The sequence below is a fragment of the Oncorhynchus keta genome, chromosome 32 (assembly GCF_023373465.1).
Source record: "Oncorhynchus keta strain PuntledgeMale-10-30-2019 chromosome 32, Oket_V2, whole genome shotgun sequence".
Taxonomy (NCBI): domain Eukaryota; kingdom Metazoa; phylum Chordata; class Actinopteri; order Salmoniformes; family Salmonidae; genus Oncorhynchus; species Oncorhynchus keta.
The window spans coordinates 1,847,384-1,873,284 of record NC_068452.1 but is presented as its reverse complement, the minus strand read 5'-3'; the positions used below and the strand labels follow the sequence as shown (position 1 = coordinate 1,873,284).

The window sequence follows — 25,901 nt, the reverse complement described above, 5'->3', positions numbered from 1 at the left end:
ACAGTATATCAGACAGCTGTGGAATTTTGGATTTGATTTAGATCAGCACCACACCCTCAAGGATATCAATAGTTTAGCAGTTGGCTAAAGTCATACGGGACTCTCTCATCCTGAACACTTCACCCAACCCCCCCCCCCTTCTCATCAGGCTCCATCGGAGCGGAGTTGACCACCAGCAACGTGAGCATGTTCATCACCTCGGACGCCGGCAACACGTGGAGACAGGTGAGGGGGAGGGAGGGAGGGAGATCCTCACCATCTCAATAACTACATCATCATCCCCAGGATGGTGTTTAATCCACCACTTTGCCACCCGCCGCTGTGATTTAGTGCAGGTAATCAAATGAGATCTTGAGACTAATGTTATTCGGTAGCCCCCCTGCCTTTGCCCGCACAACGATGCCCGTGGGTGGGTGTCTGTGCCACCTTCTCCTCCACCTCCCTTATATGACGGCCGCAATTTCAATGTAAGGGGCCTCGTGTCTAATTAAAGGACGCAGATGAAAATTAATGAGTAGAGAATTGACGCGGCAACGTCACGCCACATCGAGGTGTGGTGTGTTTTGGTGTTGAGAGGGGGGGGAGATCTGATGTGTGTAAGGGGGGTGTGTATGTGTGTGCTTGCCTACGTGTGTGTACCTTCGTTCATTAGGTTGCTCTTTCATCAACATTAAAGTCCACTACTAAAACAAAAATGTCTTGGTAATCAATAACGCTCGTCATATAATGAGTTTATACTTTTTACCTTTTGTCTTTCAGATCTTTGATGAGGAGTACAGTGTTCTCTACCTGGACCAAGGAGGGGCCCTGGTGGCTATAAGACACACTCCACTCCCCATCCGACACCTATGGTGAATCTCTATTAGAAAAATAGAATTTGGCATGGTTTGCATCAACTCTCTCTCTCTCTCTGAGGAAGACTTACGTCCTCACGTTCCCACAAGCCTGATAGTGTAATGAGTATGTCTAAGAACATAGGAAGTTATTAGTTTAATTCCAAACCAGTAGGCGGTGAGATATTCTCCTCCTTTGACGATTGCTATTCAATTTCACCTTTCCCTGTTCATTACGTGATGTAAGCCTTGCCTTTCAATGCCTTTAAAAATGCAGTACTCATATCCTATCCTATGTGGAATAATTAAAATTCAGTTTTTAGCAATTGGATAAGACACTGGAGAAGATGTTTGTTTTCTCCCATAGAGATGCATATAATACTGTAATAGTATACACTATAATATGTTCTAATTCTGTCCATCAGTTATGGTATGTGTTATTATTATATTGCTATGGTTTCTGCCATAAAGATACAGCAGAAAATACTAAACTATACAGCAGAATATACTCAACTAAACAAAAAAAGAAACGTCCTCTCACTGTCAACTGCATTTATTTTCAGCAAACTTAACATGTGTAAATATGTGTATGAACATAACAAGATTCAACAACTGAGACATAAACTGAACAAGTTCCACAGACGTGACTAACAGAAATGGGATAATGTGTCCCTGAACAAAGGGGGGGTCAAAATCAAAAGTAACATTCAGTATCTGGTGTGGCCACCAGCTGCATTAAGTATTGCAGTGTATCTCCTCATGGACTGCACCAGATTTGCCAGTTCTTGCTGTGAGATGTTACCCCACTCTTCTACCAACGCACCTGCAAGTTCCCAGACGTGCTCATTGGGATTGAGATCCGGGCTCTTCACTGGCTATGGCAGAACACTGACATTCCTGTCTTGCAGGAAATCACGCACAGAACGAGCAGTATGGCTGGTGGCATTGTCATGCTGGAGGGTCATATCAGAATGAGCCTGCAGGAAGGGTACCACATGAGGGAGGAGCGTTGAGATTGCCTATAATGACAACAAGCTCAGTCCGATGATGCTGTGACACACCGCCCCAGACCATGACTGACCTTCCACCTCCAAATCGATCCCGCTCCTGAGTACAGGCCTCGGTGTAATGCTCATTCCTTCGACGATAAACGCAAGTCCGACCATCACCCCTCGTGATACAAAACCGCAAATCATCAGTGAAGAGCACTTTTTGCCAGTCCTGTCTGATCCAGCGATGGTGGGGTTGTGCCCATAGGCGACGTTGTTGCCGGGGATGTCTGGTGAGGACCTGCCTTAAAACAGGCCTAAAGCCCTCAGTCCAGCCTCTCTCAGCCTATTGCGGACAGTTTGAGCACTGGTGGAGGGATTGTGCGTTCCAGGTGTAACTCGGGCAGTTGTTGTTGCCATCCTGTACCTGTCCTGCAGGTGTGATGTTCAGATGTACCAATGCTGTGCAGGTGTTGTTACACGTGGTCTGCCACTGTGAGGATGATCATCTGTCTGTCCTGTCTCCCTGTAGCGCTGTCTTAGGCGTCTCACAGTACGGACATTGCAATTTGTTGCCCTGGCCACATCTGCAGTCCGCATGCCTCCTTGCAGCATGCCTAAGGCACATTCACACAGATGAGCAGGGACCCTGGGCATCTTTCTTTTGGTGTTTATCAGAGTCAATAGAAACGCCTCTTTAGTGTCCTAAGTTTTCATAACTGTGACCTTAATTGTCTACCGTCTGTAAGCTGTTAGTGTCTTAACGACCGTTCCACAGGTGCATGTTCATTAATTGTTTATGGTTCATTGAACAAGCATGGGAAACAGTGTTTAAACGCTTTACAATGAAGATCTGTGAAGTTATTTAGATTTTTTTTAAACAAATTATCTTTGAAAGACAGGGTCCTGAAAAAGGGCCTTTTCTATTTTGCTTAGTTTATAATACTGTTAAATACACTAATGGAGTTCTCATTCTATTGCTATGGTCTCTCCCATAGAGATACAGAAGAAAATGCTATAATACTGTTAAATACATTAGCTCTCATTCTCTTTTTATGGTTCCTCCCACAGGATGAGTTTCGACGAGGGGAGAGAGTGGAATAAATACAGTTTCACCATGTCGCCTCTGTTTGTGGACGGGTTGCTAGGGGAGCCGGGGGAGGAGACTCTCATCATGACGTAAATCAACTTTATTTACCCAATTTTGAATGAGAGGGAGACTGGTAAGGGGAAACTCTGAACCAAAAAGGATGGATGCAGGATTCAAACGTCGGCCCAGAAGGGTTTCTGTATGTTGTCCGTATAGACTACTATACCACTACACCACACTGTCAAATCAAATCCCATCTGATTGCAGATATACAGTATGTTTGATGAGTTAACATAATGAATTGAGATTGAATGAACCTTAACTGTGTTAGATGTGTTGACGTTGTGTGAGGGGTGGGTGGGAGTTTTGCTCGTTTCCAAAGCCCTGGTAGTAACGGCAGCGCTGGCTGCCCATTTTCCCTAACATGAATGGAATAGATCCCTCTCAAGGTTTAGCCTCACATCAAAACCATCTGTCTCGGGATTATGATCACAGAGACATCAGTGGTGTTGGGAGCCCGGCGACAGCAGAGCACTCCATTTTGAAGAACACGAGGAACATCATCAAAAATAAAATAGACTATGGCTAAAGGACCGAATAGGAAAGTAGGGCTCTAAAAGTTCTTTCTGCATTATGTAGCAACATTGACTCAATAGTTTTAAGAAACATTGCATGTGAAGTTTTCCGTCTTTTCTACAACTTATTTCCTTCTAGAATGACCCACTTAGCTATACTACGTGAGATGATACTGCTCTTATTGTACTTTTTTTGGTGTACAACTTTGACGGCTGCTGCATAAGGTTTCCCGTAACCCTTAAATCAGTGTTATCTAACACCTGTCATCACCGAAAATGGAGTGACGGACAGACAGTTGACTTTGTAGTCGGCACGGCAACAGAAGGATAGGCCACAGCTGCTGAGACCGGGACAGGGAAGGACAGAAGTGGGGAGAGAGAGAGTTGAGACAGAGAGAGAGAGTTGAGACAGAGAGAGAGAGAGGAAGATGGTAAGATAAGATAGGACTTTCTCCCTGTAGGCCCAGAGTGCACTTCTCTGAACCAGCTGAGACAGACAGGACTGTGGGATATGAGATTGTTGACAGCCTACTACAACTTTTCATAGGGAAACAAAATGAAATGTGTACTCTTTTTCTCTGTGTATGGACACCTCATTATTTATCATTATTTCATTTCAGACCATTTTCTTATCAATTCATAATGATTTTACAGTTAGTGACAGTTGTAGACCAGCGCCTCAGTCCGTTAATTGATGGATTGAGTGTGATACATTTGTTTGATTAGCAGAGCGAGGAGGTAAATCCCAGTAAAACTCCCACCCAATTGTGTCTGAGAAGGAATGTTTTCTGCGACATGTGAATGTTAATTTGATGTGGTGTTACGACCTTGAATTTTGGTTGACGTTTGTGTTGGATCTGAGGGAAATACACACCCTGTAACACATATCTCTTTTTGTTAAGTGATTCATTTCGATTCCATTAGTTGCCAAATGCAATTTCTCTGAAGCTTTTAGTAATAACTGTCATGTTTGTCCAAGTCAAAGGAAATGTTGACTCCACACTTTTACATTCCTCTATCCAACTAAGTATATTTTATTCAGCTCAGAAGTGACTTGTCTTGACTGATGCCTCGGTCTGACAACTGAGGGACTTCCTAATATGGGTGCCGTACCTGACACTCCTTAGTTTGACTAGTGTTTTTCCCTCTGTCACCCTAATCATTATAACCATACTGCTGTGTTTCAGTGTGGTGCACCTATCAGTGTTCACAGCTGCTGTGGCTTTGCTATCTGACAACCAGATACTAGTGTACCTTTTCTGCTGCAGCTGTAAGGTTCCTTGCTGTTTACAGGATCTTTGGCCACGTCAGTCACCGGTCCGAGTGGCAGCTGGTCAAGATTGACTTCAGGTCCATCTTCAACCGGAGATGTACAGAGGGGGATTACCAGACATGGCACCTACACAACCGGGTAATGGCATCTGCATACAGTTGAAGTCGGAAGTTTACATACACCTTAGCCAAACACATTTAAACTCCGTTTTTCACAATTCCTGACATTTAATCCTAGTACAAATTCCTTGTTTTAGGTTAGTTAGGATCACCACTTTATTTTAAGAATGTGAAATGTCAGAATAATAGTAGAGAGTGATTTATTTCAGCTTTTATTTCCTTCATCACATTCCCAGTGGGTCAGAAGTTTACATACACTCAAATAGAATTTGGTAGCATTGCCTTTAAATTGTTTAACTTGGGTCAAACCTTTTTTGGTAGCCTTCCACAAGCTTCCCACAATAAGTTGGGTGAATTTTGGCCCATTCCTCCTGACAGAACTGGTGTAACTGAGTCAGGTTTGTAGGCCTCCGTGCTCGCACACACTTTTTCAGTTCTATAGGATTGAGGTCAGGGCTTTGTGATGGCCACTCCAATACCTTGACGTTATTGTCCTTAAGCCATTCTGCCACAACTTTGGAAGTATGCTTGGGGTCATTGTCCATTTGGAAGAGCCACTTGCGACCAAGCTTCAACTTCCTGACTGATGTCTTGAGATGTTGCTTCAATATATCCACATCATTTTCCCCCCTCATAATTCCATCTATTTTGTGAAGAGCACCAGTCCCTCCTGCAGCAAAGCACTCCCACAACATGATGCTGCCACCCTCGTGCTTCACGGTTGGGATGATGTTCTTCGGCTTGTGAGCCTCCCCCTTTTTGGCCAAACAGTTCTATTTCATCAGACCAGAGGACATTTCTACAAAAGTACGATCTTTGTCCACATGTGCAGTTGCAAACCGCTTTGCACTTTACGCACCAAAGTACGTTCATCTCTAGGAGACAGAACGGGTCACTTTCCTGAGCGGTATGACGGCTGCGTGGTCCCATGGTGTTCATATTTGCGTACCATTGTTTGTACAGATGAACCAGACAAGGATGAACTAGACAATATTTTTTCCGAGGTCTTGGCTGATTTATTTTGATTTTCCCATGATGTCAAGCAAAGAGGCACTGATTTTGAAGGTAGGCCTTGAAATTCATCCACATGTACACCTCTAATTGATTCAAATGATTCCAATTAGCCTATCAGAAGCTTCTAAAGCCATGACATCATTTCCTCTGAATTTCCCAAGCTGTTTAAAGGCACAGTCAACTTAGTGTATGTAAACTTCTGACCCACTGGAATTGTGATACGGTGAATTATATAAGTGAAAAAAATCTATCTGTAAACAATTGTTGGAAAAATGTCTTGTGTCATGCACAAAGTAGATGTCCTAACCGACTTGCCAAAACTATAGTTTGTTAACAAGAAATTTGTGGAGTGAAGTTGTAAAATGAGTTTTAATGACTCCAACCTAAGTGTATGTAAACATTGACTTCAACTGTAACTGTGACTCTGTCTGCAGAAAACTGGTTTCAGAGGCCTTCCTCAGCCTGGTCATTTCAGCCATGGATAGCTCCTAACATGTAGAACACTAGCAACCCCCCTCTCAGTGCTTTATGAGCAAACAACTTCTATTGCAAGAAGTTGTGAGCACTTTATATCTTACACTTTGAAGTGTCACCCAAACTTTTAAGATGGGGATTAAACTTGTAAAATTCACATAGAAATGCGAGTTATAGATCTCTCATTGACAGCAAGTCTTAAGAAATGGTAGATATATTCTATGTGCGCTATTTCTATGCCTCCTGCTCATAAGTATTGTTTTTGCGTCTTACAATTTTGTACACCAGCTTCAAACAATATTTTTGCTTACGGGAAAATATATTTCACAGAGGTTTAGATGTTACAATGATTCTCTACACTATACTTGTCACATAAACTGAAATTAGGCTAATTCTGATTAACTATTCAAATTTTATCAACCAGGAAGCGGCGGAGCGATTTCTGCACGGTGTGTCTTTAACCTGCGACATAACATGTTTTGTCATTTAGCATATTCTCTTATCCAGGTAAAGTGCCTTGCTCAAAGTCACATTGGGAGATTTTTCACCTAGTCGTCTTGCCAGTGACCTCTCGGTTACTGAGCCAGTGACCTCTCGGTTACAGGCTCAGCACTCTTAACCGCTAAGCTACATGCCGCCCCTACTGCTACCATGTGTGCTCTGTGGCCATTCCCACCAACCTTCATCTCTTATCATTTACTTGACAGAGAGGTCCAGATAGACCGAGACCCTTAATCGAATGAAAGACAGTTACGAAATGCAGTGTACTGCTTGATCACTCCCCTACCTCCATCCTCTGCTTTGTTTTGAGCTGTTGAGTGTGAGCTGGACAGGTGCCGGGCGTTCCTCTCCCTCAGGCCCAAAAGCTCTTAGGCATACTCCCTCTAATTCTTGTTGATGTATGTATGTCTCTACAACTCTCCTTATAAAACACTGCATACGTTTGAGCCAGAGCGAATGCTCTACCTCAAGCCTAGACAGACCCAGAGCGAAACATAAGGATGAGACGGAGAGTGCTTCTTTATTCTGACCGAGCTACCGTAATTGACTCAGACATCTATATGATTGGGCTGGCCCTAACGATCAAAACATTTAGCCATGGAAGTGGAAAACAGTCCAATTCAATTACAGAGGTAAACATTGAAGAACAGATCGGGAACTGGCCCAAAGGAAAGGCTGTGGTGTTTTTTTTTAAAAGCAACAGTCTGTGGCAGGGTAAGGTGTTGAAATGGCAGATTGTGGCTTTAAGACCATTTAGACCCAGTCAGGCCTTTTGCGTTATCACGTTGAGAGAACCAACTCTGCCTCTGAAGTGTATACTCCTCTAGCATCCTTTTAAACCATCTGACTCTAGGAGAGAGAATGGCAGAACCACTATTTCACCCCTAAAAAAATAATTTTGATTCATCCAGCAAGGCCCTATGTATCAAAACAAAAAACGTAATGTTTTTCCGAAACTAAGTCAAGCGAGCAGCAACAGCTTGGGTGTAGTGATACATGAGAGAGAGAGAGAGAGAGAGAGAGAGAGAGAAGTGTTTTAAGTTTAGCATCGCTTACCACTAGCACACCACACAACATGAGCCTCAGTGGGCAGTGATGCAAAATAAGCCCATGTAAAGGGAAAAGCAACTGCATGCCTTTTCACATACATGATGATACAGGCATGGTTCACCGCACTGCAGTAAATTATTTATGGCGATGGCAAATGTAACAAAACAACCCCTTTTATCTGTTTTTCTTTCAATTCGTAAAATATATCCACAGGGCGAACCGTGCATCATGGGAGTGAAAAGAATCTACAGGAAGTTGAAGCCCATAGCCAGGTGCGTTATGGGTAAGACGTACTCGGTCACGATGACCTCGGCGCCCTGCGACTGCACAGAGGCCGACTTTGAGTGGTGAGTAGACAGATGGGTCCCGCTTCACATGAATTATCCCTAAATTATGCAGAAGTAGGTACAGTGTAAATACAATGTAAGTAAACTGCCACACAATACACGTAGTAAACATTACACAAGTTAACGGTTTACTTGAATGGAATTGTACTGGAACAGATCAAATAACCGGAACTGGCCGATGGTACTTGAGGAGAGACTCCGACACACTACTCGAACACAAACACATCTAGCGTTACAACTTCTGCCTAAGCCGCCCTATCAATATACCACTGGCATATGGAGTGGAGGATCGGAAAAAAAAGAAGCCTGGAAGCGAAAGATGAAAAGATAAAGGATCACCGTCATGGTGAAGCTCACTCCAGATTAGAATTGCAGAGGAGACTTAGCTTTTGGATTCTCTTGGAGGCTGCTCCGGCTAAATGGAATGCAGTCAACTGCACCACTCCAAGCTGTGTGTGTATCGAAGAATGATGGAAACAGCACAGATAGAGAGAGGAGGGCTGCAAGGATCCAAGTTTGCATGGGGATAGGGAGTGGGATAGGGAAGTGTGTGTGTGTGTGTGTGTCTTTCTCCTTGAATGTCTGCCATTGCTCTTCCCTACAATGTCACCATACGTTTATGAAACAAACCAACTCTCACTGCTTTTGTGGCTTTCAGCTTGGTCCAGTGACTCTCTGTTCATCGACGACGCATTTCCAAAGCATATTTGCTACAAACTTCACCATCCATTTCTTTGAATTATCTATCAGTATTATTAATGTTGCTTTTGTTAATTCCCAAATCCGTGGGCCCCTTGAGTGAGGCGGTAAACTTGGAATGAGTTTTAGTAAGAGACGATTAATCACCGGGCTTAATAGCGTTCATTAACTATCACAACACTTCTGCATCTCTGTGCATGTCGGCCTAATTGGGCCAATTTGTTCCTATCGTTTTGAGGACGCGCGTGCTGGCAACGTTGCCTTTAATGATAGGACACACAAACCAGAGCTGTGTTTGAAAAAGTTTATTTTTTGTCAAATCAGTTTGTTTGAGAATGAGAGTGTTTTCAGGCCCCAGTGCAGAGTCCCACCCCAAACCCTCAAAGACAATTCCTCTATGTCACATAAATCAAATGTATCAAAACAAACTTCATCGAATTTCCCTCGACTGTGTTAATGCTATTATTGTAGCATAAACAACGTTGTCTGGTTTTGAAAAAATAAAAAGACAATCGCATTATTACAGCATTTCTGTCAAATCAACAAGTGCCATTGAAGTTCTTCAATTATTTTGAATCCAGGGTCACCAGTATGAGTCAGGAATTTAATCACTTATAGAAGTTTACTGTGTAGCATTTCACTCGACTGTTGTTTATTTTGGTATGATCCAAACATTACAGTGACTATGGCTACGATAGGCGGAGTGACGGCAAGTGCACCCCTGCCTTTTGGTTCCTCCCATCGTCCATGTCTAGAAGCTGCACCACAGGGACTACTTTCATCAACAGCACTGGGTAAGCAGATTATTCCCAGGACTCTTATTAGTCTTTTACAGATGTTGGATCTTAATTTGATCACCCTGTTGATGGAGAACTTTCCTGCAATGTAGGAAATGTAACATGTGTAGTGTATTTGAGGTTTAAAAATGGCTTCTGAAGTTACAAAATAAATGTATCCATCCTTACAAAAATGTTCAGTAGCCCTTTCCTGCCATCAATGACCAAAAGAAACCTTTTTGGTGGAATGTTATTCATATTTTTCAGAAAAACAACTAAAATCCGGTGTTTCTATGTCAAAAAGTTTTGGCATATTTCAGTCTTCTGTAATGTCTATAAATAGTAATTTTGGGATGCAAACTCAAAATGGAATACATTTCAACTGTATATCGGACATGGTACAGGTGGCCTCTTTTTTTAAGCCCATAACATTGTGTGTGAGATGTATACTCTTGTTTCAAAGTAGATTTGTTTAAGACTACCAATAATCACACTGTGTGACCCGTATTTAGCCCACTGCAGTAAAAGGTTATTTTCTGTCTCAAATTAAGTTCCTACATCTGTATGTACATTCATTCACTATTTAATTCAAACTGACTGCAAAGGTACAATTGGAATAAGGGTATTTCAAATGACAGGACATTATTGTAAGATAATGTGTTCTCAATAGCCAACCTGCTAACCTCCTAAGGTCGTTCTTCCCGATGCTCATCTATCCATCAGCAAAACTTCTAACCGCGGTTGTGACCTATGTACATTCAGCTACAGGAAGGTGGTTTCCAATAACTGCACAGCGGGAGTGATAGCAGAGTACACGGCCAGGAGGCAGCACTGTCCTACCCAGGCCCCCAAAGGCCTGCACCTCGTCACCAGTGAAGGAAAGCTGACAGCTACGCTGGGCACCAATGTCACCTTCCTGGTGTTTCTTGAAGAGGTGAGTTGTTTTTCCTAAGGAGCAATACAGTAACTGGCTCCCTGTTCATTCAGACATGACTTTAACTCATTATTGTAAAATGTATGTCAACTCTCCACTTCTGTAATAGCAACAAAATACTCTCTATTCTCTTACTATGCCATTACATCATCATATAAAGTGTTAGCAAATAACATGTTAATGGACATACCTACAGTAGCTAGTGTAAGAATACCGTTTTCTTTCTTCAATCGTTGATGACTGTCACCTCCTGTATAGGGCGACGGAGCCAGGACGAGCATCGTGGTGGACTTCGGGGACGGTCACGCTCTGACCTACTCCAACGTGAGCTCCATAGAGGATGGGGTCAAGCACGTCTACAAGGCTGTGGGGATCTACCGTGTGTCCGCTACAGGAGAGAACAGGCTGGGGTCGGAGAGCGTGGTGCTGTACCTCCACGTCACATGTGAGTCTGTCTCTCTCACTGTGGGTTCACCAAGTAATGGTCTTCAACCGCCATACTTCATGTTTGGTCTTCGACCTTTAACATGTGAGTGTAGTTACATACCTTAGCTTAGCTTACTGTACCTTACCTCAAGTCAGTGTAGCCCGTAATCTACAGACATATGAGTGAGGTAGTTAGACAATTCTGACACACAAAAATGCTCCTTTGCAGACTTTTACTTGCATAGAACAGTTGTTTCCCAACTCTGGTCCTTGAGTACCCCAACAGTACACATTTGTATTGTAGTCCTGGACAAACTCACCTCATTCAACTCATTGAGGGCTTGATGACTAGTTGACAAGTTGAATCAGGTGTGCTTTTCCAAGGTCACAATAAAAATGTGTACTGTTGGCGGGGTACTGGAGGACCGATTGTTTGTTTTCTGTTTGTGTCATATGCATGTCATGGTCCGACATCAGTGGAGATGAAGGTAGCCTAAATCCATTACAATTCCAGTCGAACCGAAGCCATTTTCTCTATATAATGCCCCTTCAGGGTACCCCCACTCTAACTCTAACATGCAAGTCATTCCCGTCTTCTCTGTGATGATGGGGCTGACCACCCCTGGTGGTTTCGTGGGTGACAGATGTAACGTAGTTGACTTATTGATCAGGGAGCTGTGGGACCTTGCAATCTGTCCGTCTTGATGTGCCAGCCATTACAAATGGGGACCAGCCAGGACTCAGGAGTGCCAGGGATGAAAAATAACACACAGATGGCGACCACAACGTCCCAGAATGGACCAGATCCTCTGAATGTAGCTCACATTTTTTTTTGCTATGTGCCTTCAGTTCACAAGGGGCCCATAGACGGATACTCGGAAGTTTTCTGCTTACCTTCATTTAGTTAGAGGCCCCGAAACTTTAAGGAGTCAATCGGTTCACTGTAATATGTATTTTTTTGTGCCTTCATTTCATATTATAAAGGGGCTACAAACTTACTTTGTGGATTCAGTCAGTTCACTGTGATGCATTTTTAGGGCAGATCATTTTGAAAGCAACTTTATCCATTTCATAAGAGGCCCCAAAACGTTGTGGAGTCAGTCTCAGTGGGTTCACTGTCATGTATTTTTGTTACTTTGAGTAGGTCAGCTGGAGTATATCCATCTCTCCGCTCCCTTTGTGGCGGTGAAGAGTAAGGAAGTCAACCTCACTGCTGTGCTGTGGCCGAGCCAAGTGGGAACAGTCACCTACATCTGGTGGTTCGGAAATAACACTGAGGTAAGATAAGATACTTCAATACTGCTGGGACTTGTAGTTTTATTGTGTGCTCATCCTTCACACTGTAAGATAAAGTGACGTGAAGAAAGATTTGTGCCAGGTTTACAAATTAGAGCAGTATTTGTCTGACTTAATTCTGAATTTGTTTTGTTTGGTTGGGCAATGAGTTTAGCTACTAATGCAGCTGCTAGCTATTCTAGTACATGAGGAAATGATCCAAAATTAGCATGTCTGAGCTATTTCAAAAACAAATGGAGATCCAAGTTTCGACAGAGAGAACTCTGGTGTCTCATGGAACTCTCCCCGGACAGTTCTATGCAGCACAGCTGCGATCATGGTTCCTTGGGGGGCGATGTGGGTTGTGTTTATGTGTGTGGCTGCCTGCCTGCCTCCCGGCTGACACCTCTGTAGTGTAAATAGTGCCTGTGTGAGATGTTAACAAGGTTGATAAGGGCCTCTCTTGGGAACCCCCGTGCTCTATCGCTCTTCCCCTCTCTCGGTCGCTCTCTCTCCCGCTCGTTCCCTCTCTCTCCCCCCTCTCCCTGTCTCCTCTCTTTCTCTTTGTAGCCGATAATCACCCTGGAAGGGAGCGTGGCGTGCACGTTCTCCCGGGAGGGCGTCAACACTGTCACCGTGCAGGTGTCCGCTGGGAACGCCATCCTGCAGGACCGGAAAGCCATCGCTGTCCACGGTGAGCAGTGAGCAGTTTTTTTTGTGTGTTTTTGTTGTTGTATTGTAAACAGCCAGACAGCCATGTATACTGCTGGAGGTTTGTTTCTAGTTAACTTTGTAGATTTTAATGCACTGGAGGTTGGCTAGTAAGTATGATTTAAAGTAGCTGTTTAGAAGTAGTTAAAAGTAATTGTTTACTACTCATTCATTTGACACATTCATTATTTCAGACAATAGGGCAGAAATAAAAAGCATCGTCATCAGCTGATCATCATATAGTTGTTTCTCTGTGCAGAATATTTCAGGTCACATCTACTAGCCTTCTCATCTAACCTGGATGACCACAACCCCGATGTGGCCGAATGGAGACTAGATGTCAGCAGAGTCATCAAGAACTCCATGGTCAAAGTGAGTGGTCCTTGTATCTAACTGTATATTACACACACACACACACACACACACACACACACACACACACACACACACACACACACACACACACACACACACACACACACACACACACACACACACACACACACACACACACACACACACACACACACACACACACACACACACACTATATACTGAGCAGGAATATAAACTCAACATGCAACAATTTCAACAATTTTTAATTAGTTACAGTTCATGTAAGGAAATCAGTCAATTCAAATAAATTCATGAATCTATGGATTTCACATGACTGGGTAGCGACACAGCCATGGTTGGGGCTGGGAGGGCATAGGCCCACCCACTTTGGAGCCAGGTCCAGCCAATCACAAATATTTTTTACCCCACACAAGGGCTTTATTACAGACAGGAATACTTCTCAACACCCCCCCGCCCCCACCTCAAATGATCCCGCAGGTAAAGAAGCCAAATGTGGAGGTCCTGGGCTGCTGTGGTTACAAGTGGTCTACGATTGTGAGGCCAGTTGGACGTACTGCCAAATTCTCTGAAACGATGTTGGAGGCAGCTTCTGGTAGAGAAATGAAAATTACACTCTCTGGCAACAGCTCTGGTGGACTTTCCTGTAGTCAGCATGCTAATTGCACTCTCCCTCAAAACTTGAGACGTCTGTGGCATTGTGTTGTGTGTCAAATCTACACTTTTAAAGTGATCTTTTATTGTCCCCAGCACAAGGTACACCTGTGGAAAGATCAAGCTGTTTAATTAGCTTCTTGATATGCCACACAAAACAGGGATGTTAACAAATTTGTGCACAACATTTGAGAGAAATAAGCTTTTTGTGCATATGGAAAATGTCTGGGATTTTTTATTTAAACTCATGAAACATGTGATCAACACTTTGGCGTCTATATTTTGGTTCAGTGTATTTAGTCTGTTGCCCACTTTACATTACATTCCCTGTGACCTGAGGTCGTAACTGAGATGTTAACTGGCAAGGGAAAATTCTAGTACATTCTAAATTGCTGTTGCACTGCCTTCCCTGTCACATTGAACTATGGAATTGCTGGTCGCCTGTGAGTTCAGGGTCGTATTTGTTGAGGCCATACATGCACAAATAAATCTCACTGAATGTCTGATTGTCATGGTTTGGTGAATTTAGGCCCAGCTGAACTGTAGCTCCGAATGCTATCACCAGTCAGTGTGAGGGACATGCACTACATGAACAAAAGTATGTGGACACCTTCTCGTCAAACGTCACATTTCAAAATCTTTGACATTAATATGGAGTTGGTCCCCCCTTTGTTGTTATAACAACCCCCACTCTCATGGGAAGGCTTTCCACTAGATGTTGGAACATTGCTGCAGGGACTTGCTTCCATTCAGCCATAAGAGCATTAGTGAGGTCTGTGGTGGAAATTCTAACCAAGTGAGAGAGACTTTGTCATTTCTTCAAACAATCATCTTTGTTTAATATTGATTCATTATTGCAATAATGACGCTGGTCAACCCCGGTCGACCCCACACTCTTAAAAAAACAGAGGTCCTACAGTTGAAGTCAGAAGTTTACATACACTTAGGTTGGAGTCCTTAAAACTTGTTTTTCAACCACTCCACGCATTTTTTGTTAACAAACTATAGTTTTGGCAAGTCGGTTTAGGGCATTTACTTAGTGCATGACACAAGTAATTTTTCCAATTATTGTTTACAGACAGATTATTTCACTTATAATTCACTGTATCACAAATCCAGTGGGTCAGAAGTTTACATACATTAAGTTGACTCTGCCTTTAAACAGCTTGGAAAATTTCAGAAAATTATGTAATGGCTTTAGAAGCTTCTGATAGGCTATATGACATTATTTGAGTCAATTGGAGGTGTACCTGTGGATGTATTTCAAGGCCTACCTTCAAACTCAGTGCCTCTTTGCTCGACATCTTGAGAAAATCGAAAGAAATCAGCCAAGACCTCATAAAAAAATTGTAGACCTCCACAAGTCTGGTTCATCCACGGGAGCAATTTTCAAATGCCTGAAGGTACCACGTTCATCTGTACAAACAATAGTATGCAAGTATAAACACCATGGGACCACGCAGCCATCATACTGCTCAGGAAGGAGACACGTTCTGTCTCCTAGAGATGAACGTACTTTGGTGCGTAAAGTGCAAATCAATCCCAGATCAACAGCAAAGGACCTTGTGAAGATGCTGGAGGAAACAGGTACAAAAGTACCTATATCCACAGTAAAACGAGTCCGATATCGACATAACCTGAAAGGCCACTCAGCAAGGAAGAAGCCACTGCTCCAAAACCGCTATAAAAAGGCCAGACTAGGGTTTGCAAAATAGATGGCATCATGACGAGGAAAATTGTGGATATAATTGAAGCAACAGACATCAGTCATCAAAGACATCAAACTATTTATGTGAGACATCAGTCAGGAAGTTAATGCTTGGTCACAAATGGGTCTTCCAAATGGACAATGACCCCCAAGCACACTTCCAAAGTTGTGGCAAAATGGCTTAAGGACATCACAGTCAAGGTATTGGAGTGGCCATCACAAAGCCCTGACCTCAATCCCATTGACAATTTGTTGACAGAACTGAAAAAGTGTGTGCGAGCAAAGAGGCCTACAAACCTCAGACTCAGTTCACCAGCTCTGTCAGGAGGAATGGGCCAAAATTCACCCAAATTATTGTGGGAAGTTTGTGGAAGGCTACCCGAAACGTTTGACCCAAGTTGAACAATTTAAAGGCAATGCTACCAAATACTAGTTGATTGTATGTAAACTTCTGACCCACTGGGAATGTGATTAAAGAAATGAAAGCTGAAACAAATCATTCTCTCTACTATTATTCTGACATTTCACATTCTTAAAGTAAAGTGATGTTCCTAATTGACCTAAAACAGAGAATCTTTACTAGGATTATATTTCAGGAATTGTGAAGAACTGAGTTTAAATGTATTTGGCCGAGGTGTATGTAATCTTCCGACTTCAACTGTATAGATCAAACCTAAAAATGCTTAGTCATGGCTGGTTCCACCTCTCCCATGCAGATTTGGGCATCATAAGCCACCTTGGGTCCATCTTGTGGTTATGTGCACCGGGTGTTGTTTACCTCTCCCTAGTGTAGTTTCTCAGAAGAAAAGATGATTAGGACAAATAGGGGTTTGTTCTACCTCATCCAGGCAATCTCTATCTCAGGTCACACTATGTCCTTGATTATACTCACAGACCAGCTGCAGGGGGCTAGAGGAAAACCATCCCTTTTTAGAAGCACTGCACTACTAGTTATGAAAGTTTCTTACGATTTGTTCAGCATATCATTGTTAACTATTAATTTTCAAACAAAGCAGGTAAATACGTATTTTTTCTCACAGGTCGGGCACTGATGTTAGGCGATTAGGCCTGGCTCGCAGTCGGCATTCCAATTAATCCCAAAGGTGTTCGATGAGGATGAGGCCAGGGCTCTGTGCAGGCCAGTCAAGTTCTTCCACACTGATCTTGTCAAGCCATTTCTATATGGACCTCACTTTGTGCACAAGGCGTTATCATGATGAAACAGAAAAGGGCCTTCCCCAAACGGTTCCCATAAAGTTGGAAGCACGAATCGTCTAGAATGTCACTGTATGCTCTAGCATTAAGATTTCCCTTCTCTGGAACTAAGGGGCCTAGCCCGAACCATGAAAACAGCCCTAGACAATTATTCCTCCTTTACCAAACTTTACAGTTGGCACTATGCACTGGGGCACATAGCGTTCTCCTGGCATCCGCCAAAACCCGAGGTCGTTGACGTTGCTTCCAGAGGCAGTTTTGAACTCGGTAGTGGGCTACGCACTTCAGCACTCGTTGGTCCCATTCTGTGAGCTTGTGTGGCCTACCACTTCACTGCTGAGCCGTTGTTGCTCCTAGATGTTTCCACTTCACAATAACAGCACTTACAGTTGACCGGGGCAACTCTAGCAGGGAAGAAATTTGACGAATGAAAGGTGGGATCCTATGACGGTGCCACGTTGAAAGTCACTGAGCTCTCCAGAAAGGCCATTCTGTTGCCAATGTTTGTTTATGGAGATTGCATGGCGGTATGCTCAATTTTATACACCTGTCAGAAACAACTGTGCTGAAAAAGCCTAATCCACTAATTTGAAGTGGTGTCCACATACTTTTGTATATATAGTGTATTTCAACTCCACACATGATATATGACCTGTATTGTAGACATTGTCGTATCCCAAAAATGTATTGAATTGCTCATACTATTCAGTATTTTTGAGAACGGAAATCGTATCATATTTCAGGACCTCAGTAGTATGATCATTTCAGATCTAAGTCTCATTGATGTGAGTAATAATGTATCACAGTGAGTATCGCAGCAATGTATCACAGTCACACTAATTACGACCATCCAGACAATTCCTATTTTTCGATGCCACTGCTTTCCTCTTTGATGATGTGCTTAGTGACACGAAAAGCGATCCAGTCTGGTCCAAATGGTTGATGGGGAATTCTTCCTCTTACTCCTCCTCTTTCTGTTCTTCTTCATCTTCCTCCTCTTCATCCTCTCCCTCTCCCACCTTTTCATCTTCCTCATCTCCCTCTTCATCTCCCTCGTCTCCCTCTCTTCTTCTTTTCCTCTTCCTCTCCCAACTCCTCATCCTACCATTCTCATCTCTCCCTTCCTTCTCTCCCTCCTCATCCTTCTCTAGGCCACAGGGGTGACACCGGAACGGCTCCTTGTCACCGTCCTACCAGGGTTGCCCACGGCAGCAGAGTTTTTCCTCCTGCCAGACAAAGAGTTAACGGAGGGAATGCCGGATAAGAACTCAGCTCATTTAGACCAGGTATGATTGATTAATAACAGACATTTTGTGTGAGTTGAAACACAGACATAACATATTATAGGCCTTAGCCTTATTCAAAATATATGATATAGCGGCTTCTTCATGTCTGTAACAGGTTAAAAAAGCATGTTATCTGTCAGTGTTACCTGTCAGTTAAATATTTCCAAAATGGTTATCTGACAACTACATTTCCATAAAAGTAAACCATAAAATTCAATTCATTAAGTTCCGATGTTGATTCATGCCAGATGTTTGAGTGGGAGTAGGAGCATACTTTTTATGAGTTAATTTGACATATACTTACTCTGAATTATCACTGAATGACATTTGGAGCTATATTTCCGGGGGATATTACTCTGCTTGTTGTTTGGGTTTGACGGCTAAGCACTTGTTTTTTTGCACCAACATGTTCGCCATCTGTTGATTTCCTTGTTATTCCATTTGGCATCATTTGGAAGTCTCCAATGAACTAAAACATGAGTAGGCTTAGAAATATTCATTTTTCTAACAATCCTCACTAATACATAGCTGCTTTGGTCTATACCGCTACATGGTCTGAAAACAGAATTGCAACATACTTATATGTTCAAGGCTGAGTTCATATTTTCTCCAGTAGATGTCAATATTGTCCACATGGGCTTACACACACACACACACACACACACACACACACACACACACACACACACACACACACACACACACACACACACACACACACACACACACACACACACACACACACACACACACACACACACACACACACACACACACACACACACACACACACACACACACACACACACACAGTAGAATAGAACCAGGAAGAAATTAATTGTAACCCCCCCCCCCCAAATCTGCCTGATAGCCTGGCTATGGCTAGACCCTTCTCACTCAGGCCCCAGCAATGCATCTTTATCCAAGGTTTGCATCTTGAAAGTGTAATGTGATGTGCGGTTGTGCTTATTAGATTGTATAATAGATTTAGTGAGCCCGATACACAGTGAGAAAAAGTAATTATTCATAGCTTCTAGTCTAATTTTAAACTTGATAAGAAATCTAAAAGCGGGAAGGAATGTGAAGGACTGGGAGAAACTACTCATATCACAATTCATTTGGTAAATGAGGCAGATCAAATTTAATGAAGCCGAGCAAAGAAATAAGACAGATTCCGTGGGGAAACAGAAATTTGTTTGGCCAGGGTCGTTCTATGCATGACCTGCGTACAGATTCTCTGTTTTTAGTCTTTGGCCTGAATGCAAAGTTAAAAGGATACAACTTTGTTAAATGACATATCTGACATAATGTGTTACAGTTTAGATTTATAACGGCACAAATCATCATTTGTGTGATTGACATCAAATGGACGGTGTAGTTCAGGGGACTATGTCCGGACTAAATTGGAAGCATCATGAAGTGGAACACTGTATTCCAGCTTTAGCCTCCAGATCAGGGTGATACGTCTGATATATGTCCAAACTGCACGTTCTCTGTGCAGAAGGTTACTTGCCGCTCTAAAAAACCCGGAGTAAAAGCCTGGTTTTTCATCAAATAGGCCCTACATTATGTATTAAAGTGGTGAGAACCGGCACGGATTCATCCATAGATATTTCACTTTAAATGGGTTTCTGGGTGGAGGGAGGGTGCAGTGAGCTGTGGGGGTGTGTAGTATCAGTGAGTCAGGGTGGGTATCAGTAAGTATGTGGTGGAAAGATCTACCTCAGTATGGTATGCATGAGAAGAAATTCATTCTGAATCTAACCAATAATATGACTCGAGTTGTTCTACTGGTTATACTATTTAATGCTACTGCTAGATGTCTTCTATTCTGTCTCTTGTACTGTACGGTGAAGTGTAATTGAGATGATTTATGCAGTTTAGATACAGTTGGATTTGATTTAGTGTTGACCTATAGACTAGGGGTCAAGAGTGTTGGGACAGTAACCGAAAGGTTGCTGGTTTGAAACCCCGCTCCTACTAGGTGAAACATCTGTTAATCAGTGACATGAGCCGAACACAACCTTACCATGAAATGCTTACTTACAAGCAGTTAACCAACAATGAATGCAGTTCAAGAAAGAGTTAAGAAAATAGTTACCAAATAAACTAAAGTAAAATATAATAAAAAGTAACACAATAAAATAATAATAATGAGGCTAACAACTATACAGTGGGTACCGGTACGAATCAATGTGCGGGAGGACAGGTTAGTCTAAGGTCATTTGTACATGTACAGTAGGTAGAGTGACTATGCATACATAATAAACAGCGAGTAGCAGTAGTGTAAAAACAAATTGGAGGGGATGGGTGTCAATGTAAATAGTCCGGGTGGCAATTTGACTAATTGTTCAGCAGTCTTATGGCTTGTGGGAAGAAGCTGATAAGGAGCCTTTTGGTCCTAGACTTGGCACTCCGGTACCACTAGCCATCCAGTAGCAGAGCAAACAGTCTATGACTGGGTGACTGGAGTCTGACAATTTTTTGGTCTTTCCACTGACACCGCCTAGTATATAGGTCCTGGATGGCAGGAAGCTTGGCCCCAGTGATGTACTGGGCTGTACACACTACCCTCTGTAGCGCATTACAGTCAGATGTCTAGCAGTCATACCAGGAGGTGATGCAACATGCTCTCGATGGTGCAGCTGTAGACCTTCTTGAGGATCTGGGGACCCATGCCAAATCTTTTCAGTCTCCTGAGGGGGAAATGTTTTTGTTGTGCCCTCTTCACGACTGTCTAGGTGTGTTTGAACCATGATAGTTTGTTGTTGATGTGGACACCAAGGAACTCTCGACCCGCTCCACTACAGCCCGTCGATGTTAATGGGGGCCTGTTTGGCCTGCCTTTTCCTGTTGTCCACAATCAGCTCCATTGTCTTGCTCACATTGAGGGAGAGGTTGTTGTCTTGGCACCACACTGCCATGTTTCTGACCTCCCTATAGGCTTCTCTCATCGTTTGTCGGTGCCAGGACAACAACGTGTGCCCTTGACCCTAATTGCTCCTGTAAGTCGCTCTGGATAAGACACTAAATGTAAATGTACTCTCACAGATCTCTGATATAAAAAGTTCCAATATGTTGATTTAGAAATCTTAATACTCTAATTATATAAATCGATGCACACATACTTTTTTAAATTTAATTTTTCTGTCGTGTTTGTCTCTCCCTCTCTAGCTCACTGAAATCATACTTAGCGCCCTCAACCAAAACCTGGTCCAGTTCACCCTTCGGCCTGGGGTCCAGGTCACAGTATATGCTGCACATTTGTCAGCAGGTAAGTGTCTGCATCTCTTCGAATACAAATACCTACATTTTGTTTGTGTTTGCTAGGTGTATTGAGGATAACTGGGTCTTTTTAATGAGTATATAGATGGATAGAGATAGTTCTAGATAGAAATAGAGAGCTAGGGCCCGTATTCACAAAGTGTCTCAGAATAGGACTTCAGATCAAGCATCAGTTTTGCCTTTTTGGATCATAACAAATAAGATTATAATGAAAGGAAGGACCTGATCCTAGATCAGCACTCCTACACTAAGACTCTTTGTGAATACAGGCCCAGGCGGTTTATTTCCTGCCCAGCGACTAACTAACACCCCCCAACCCTGTTGTCTGATTGGCTCCCATCATGTAGCTACACAGAGACATTCAGAGAGTGAGCATCGTTACAAGTATGTGTGCCTCTTCCTTTTGGGGATGCTGCTACTGTCCTAGGGGCTTATAAGATAAAGAGTAAGAGAAGTCAATAAATACTTACCGTATCAAAAACGTAATCACAATACAATTTAATATATTTTTTAATTATTTTGTTATATTTTGTATTTTATTAATTAGTAGGTGTCTCTTTTCATGTTGACTTCTTAAACGCATGATTTACTTGTTCTCTATGGAAACTGTTTGGAATTTAATGTATACTGTACTGTGTGACTCTTGTCTCCCACCTCTACAGCGCCCCTAGTGGACATGAGTGAGAACCACAGCGGCTCGGCCATGCTGATGCTGCTGTCGGTTGTGGTTCTGGGTTTGGCGATATTTGTCGTCTACAAATTCAAAAGGTACATTGCTCATGAGATACTGTAGAGATGATCTCGATACCCCATATCTGGTTGTAAGTTGCTAGGACGTTGGGAGAATGTTACTAACCAAGTGGGAAAGTTCCTGAGTGTTGACGAAACATTTTGAGTTAGCTAGGACACTGAGGAGTGAGCTATGATCTCACTGTTCGACTAGGGTCTAATCCCACTTCTGACACCAATTGTGAGCTATGAGCTACTGTATAATTATGGTTATATATCAGAAAGAACATTGGGTAAAATTACTAACCAAATGGGAGTTACTGAGTGTCTAGACATTTGGCATTTAACAAAAATACTGTCTATCAAACGTCTGTGAAAACTTTTAGTTTCAAGGGAGAAATGGCTTATATCTCAACTTTCTTAGAATCCTTTTGTCGAGGTGTTTTCTCTGTCCGCAAATGAAATGCCAGTCAGCCTTCAGGCATTATCAATATTTAGCCCTTTGAGCTTTGCTAGTTGACCTTTCTGAAATGTTAAATTATTTCCGTTCACCAAGGTACAGTTCTGTTTGAAAAGGGCAGTAGGGGTCAATGAGACAAGATCTATAGAGAGAAACAGAAGAGGGAGAGAAAGAGAACGCAATAACATATAGATCTTTGAACATAAATGTGTTTATACAGTAGAATGTCTAATTGCCTTCCTTTTTTTAAATAATATTGTATTTTTAGGTGTTCCCTTTCTTTTTTTGCATCAAATACAAACAAACACCTACGAACAGCAACTTACAGATACACACAAACAACGACTACAGTTGAAGTCGGAAATGTACATACACCTCGGCCAAATACATTTAACCTTTCTGGCGCTGGCGTTCCGCTAGCAACCCACCTGGACAACATCCGGTGAAATTGCAGAGCGCCAAATTCAAAATACAGAAATAGTCATAATAAACATTCATAATAAATACAAGTGTTATACATCGGTTTAAAGATTAACGTCTTGTTAATCCAGCCGCTTTGTCAGATTTCAAAAAGGCTTTATGGCGAAAGCATACCATGCGATTATCTGAGGACAGCGCCCCACTTACAAAAGCATACAAACATTTTACAACCAAGTAAAGGAATTACAAAAGTCAGAAATAGCGATAAAAATAATCACTTACCTTTGAAGATATTCGTATGGTTTCAGTCACAAGAGTCCCAGCTACACAATAAATGTTCATTTTGTTCGATAAAGTCCCTCTTTTTAAACCCAAAAACTCAGTTTGGTTTGCTCGTTTTGTTCAGTAATCCACTGGCTCAAAGGCGGTCAGAATATGCAGAAGAAAACACCCTAATAGTACCGGTAAAGTTTGTTGAAACATGTGAAACAATGTTTATAACTAATCCTCAGGTTATCAATTGTCTAAATAATCGATAATATTTCAACCGGACATTAGCGTATTCACTAGAAAGGAAAAACAAAGAAGGGTGCGCACTCGGTCACGCACTGCATGATTCTACAGTCCACTGACAGAAAGGTTGCATTCTTCTTAATTTTTCAGAAAACAAGCCTGAAACAATGTTTAAAGACTGTTGACATCTCGTGGAAGCCATAGTAACTGCAATCTGGGTCCTAACCCATTAGATACTCTATTGGTATTCAATTGAAAATACCCACATCAAAAGAATCCCACTTCCTGGATGGCTCAGGTTTTCACCTGCCATATAAGTTCTGTTATACATTATTGTAACAGTTTTAGAAACTTTAGAGTGTTTTCCATCCAAATCTACCAATTATATGCATATCCTAGCTACTGGGCCTGAGTAACATGCAGTTTATTTTGGGCTTGCTTCTCATATGAAGTTTAAACTCAGTTTTTCACAATTCCTGACATATAATCCAAGTAACAATTCCCTGTTTTAGGTCAGTTAGGATCACCACTTTATTTTAAGAATGTGAAATGTCAGAATAATAGTAGAGATAATTATTTATTTCAGCTTTTCTTTCTTTCATCACATTCCCAGTGGGTCAGAGGTTTACGTACACTCAATTAGTATTTGGTAACATTGCCTTGAAATTGTTTAACTTGGGTCAAATGTTTTGGGTAGTCTTCCACAAGCTTCCCACAATAAGTTGGGTGAATTTTGGCCCATTCCTCCTGACAGAGCTGGTGTAACTGTGTCAGGTTTTTAGGCCTCCTTGCTCGGACAAGTTTTTCAGTTCTGCCCACAAATGTTCTATAAGATTGAAGTCAGGGCTTTGTGATGGCCACTCCAATACCTTGACTTTGACGTCCTTAAGCCATTTGGCCACAACTTTGGAAGTATGCTTTGGGTCATTGTCCAAGCTTTATCTTCCTGACTGATGTCTTGAGATGTTGCTTCAATATATACACATAATTTTAATTCCTAATGACGCCATCTATTTTGTGAAGGGCACCGGTCCTTCCTGCAGCAAAGCACCCCCAAAACATGATGTTGCCACCCCCGTGCTTCACGGTTGGGATGGTGTTCTTCGGATTGCAAGCCTCCCCCTTTTTCTTCCAAAGATATCGATGGTCATTATGGCCAAACAGTTCTATTTTTGTTTCATCAGACCAGAGGACATTTCTCCAAAAAGTACGATCTTTGTCCCCATGTGCATTTGCAAACCGTAGTCTGGCTTGTTTATGGTGGTTTTGGAGCGGTGGCTTCTTCCTTTCTGGGTGCCTTTCAGGTTATGTCGACATAGGACTTGTTTTAATGTGGATATATATACTTCTGTACTTGTTTCCTCCAGCATCTTCACAAGGTCCTTTGCTGTTGTTCTGGGATTGATTCACACTTTTCGCACCAAAGTACGTTAATATCGAGGATTCAGAATGCGTCTCGTTCCTGAGTGGTATGACGGCTGCGTGGTCCCATGGTGTTTATACTTGCGTACTAATGTTTGTACAGATGAACGTGGTACCTTCAGGCGTTTAGAAATTGCTCCCAAGGATGAACCAGACTTGTGGAGGTCTACACTATTTTTTTACGAGGTCTTGGCTGATTTCTTTTGATTTTCCCATGATGTCAAGTAAAAAGGCACTGAGTTTGAAGGTAGGCCTTGAAATACATCCACAGGTACACCTCCAATTGACTCAAATGATGTCAATTTGCCTATCAGAAGCTTCTAAAGCCATGACATCTTTTTCTGTTTTTTTTCCAAGCTGTTTAAAGGCACAGTCAACTTAGTTTATGTAAACTTCTGACCCACTGGAATTGTGATACGGTGAATTATAAGTGAAATAATCTGTCTGTAAACAATTGTTGGAAAAATTACTTGTATCATGCACAAAGTAGACGTCCTAACAGACTTGCCGAAACTCTAGTTTGTTAACAAGAAATGTGTGGAGTGGTTGAAAAATGAGTTTTAATGACTCCAACCTAAGTGTATGTAAACTTCCGACTTCAACTGTACATCTCCTCTGCCCAAACCCTCTGCCTTCCACAGACATGCAGTATAATCCCATTTTACATACAAATATATACAAAATTATACATAAAGCCTGAAGGCTTCGAAACAAAGCATTTAAGTCAACTCGGTACATCTACTGGGTGCGTCTACACATTATTGCGTTG

General features: G+C 42.2%; 1 protein-coding gene across 3 annotated transcripts in view; it reads left to right on the top strand.

The window, feature by feature from the left end:
• Window positions 1-25,901, top strand: part of LOC118364816 (VPS10 domain-containing receptor SorCS1-like) — a 158,284-nt gene that overhangs the window by 130,759 nt on the left and 1,624 nt on the right. For 2 of the 3 annotated variants that reach the window (XR_008088257.1, XM_035746542.2), the window contains exons 12-25: window positions 149-225; window positions 760-851; window positions 2,894-3,001; window positions 4,781-4,898; window positions 8,132-8,265; window positions 9,645-9,758; window positions 10,503-10,674; window positions 10,933-11,119; window positions 12,245-12,378; window positions 12,946-13,069; window positions 13,346-13,458; window positions 18,169-18,303; window positions 21,478-21,577; window positions 22,251-22,356. Coding sequence is in view for 2 of the 3 variants with exons in the window: in XM_035746542.2 (XP_035602435.2) it covers window positions 149-225; window positions 760-851; window positions 2,894-3,001; window positions 4,781-4,898; window positions 8,132-8,265; window positions 9,645-9,758; window positions 10,503-10,674; window positions 10,933-11,119; window positions 12,245-12,378; window positions 12,946-13,069; window positions 13,346-13,458; window positions 18,169-18,303; window positions 21,478-21,577; window positions 22,251-22,356 (1,714 nt within the window). In the remaining variant the exon portion in view is untranslated. Of the gene's footprint in view, window positions 1-148; window positions 226-759; window positions 852-2,893; window positions 3,002-4,780; window positions 4,899-8,131; window positions 8,266-9,644; window positions 9,759-10,502; window positions 10,675-10,932; window positions 11,120-12,244; window positions 12,379-12,945; window positions 13,070-13,345; window positions 13,459-18,168; window positions 18,304-21,477; window positions 21,578-21,935; window positions 22,034-22,250; window positions 22,357-25,901 lie in introns of those variants that run through there. The other variant, XM_052490301.1, reaches the window with a different exon arrangement.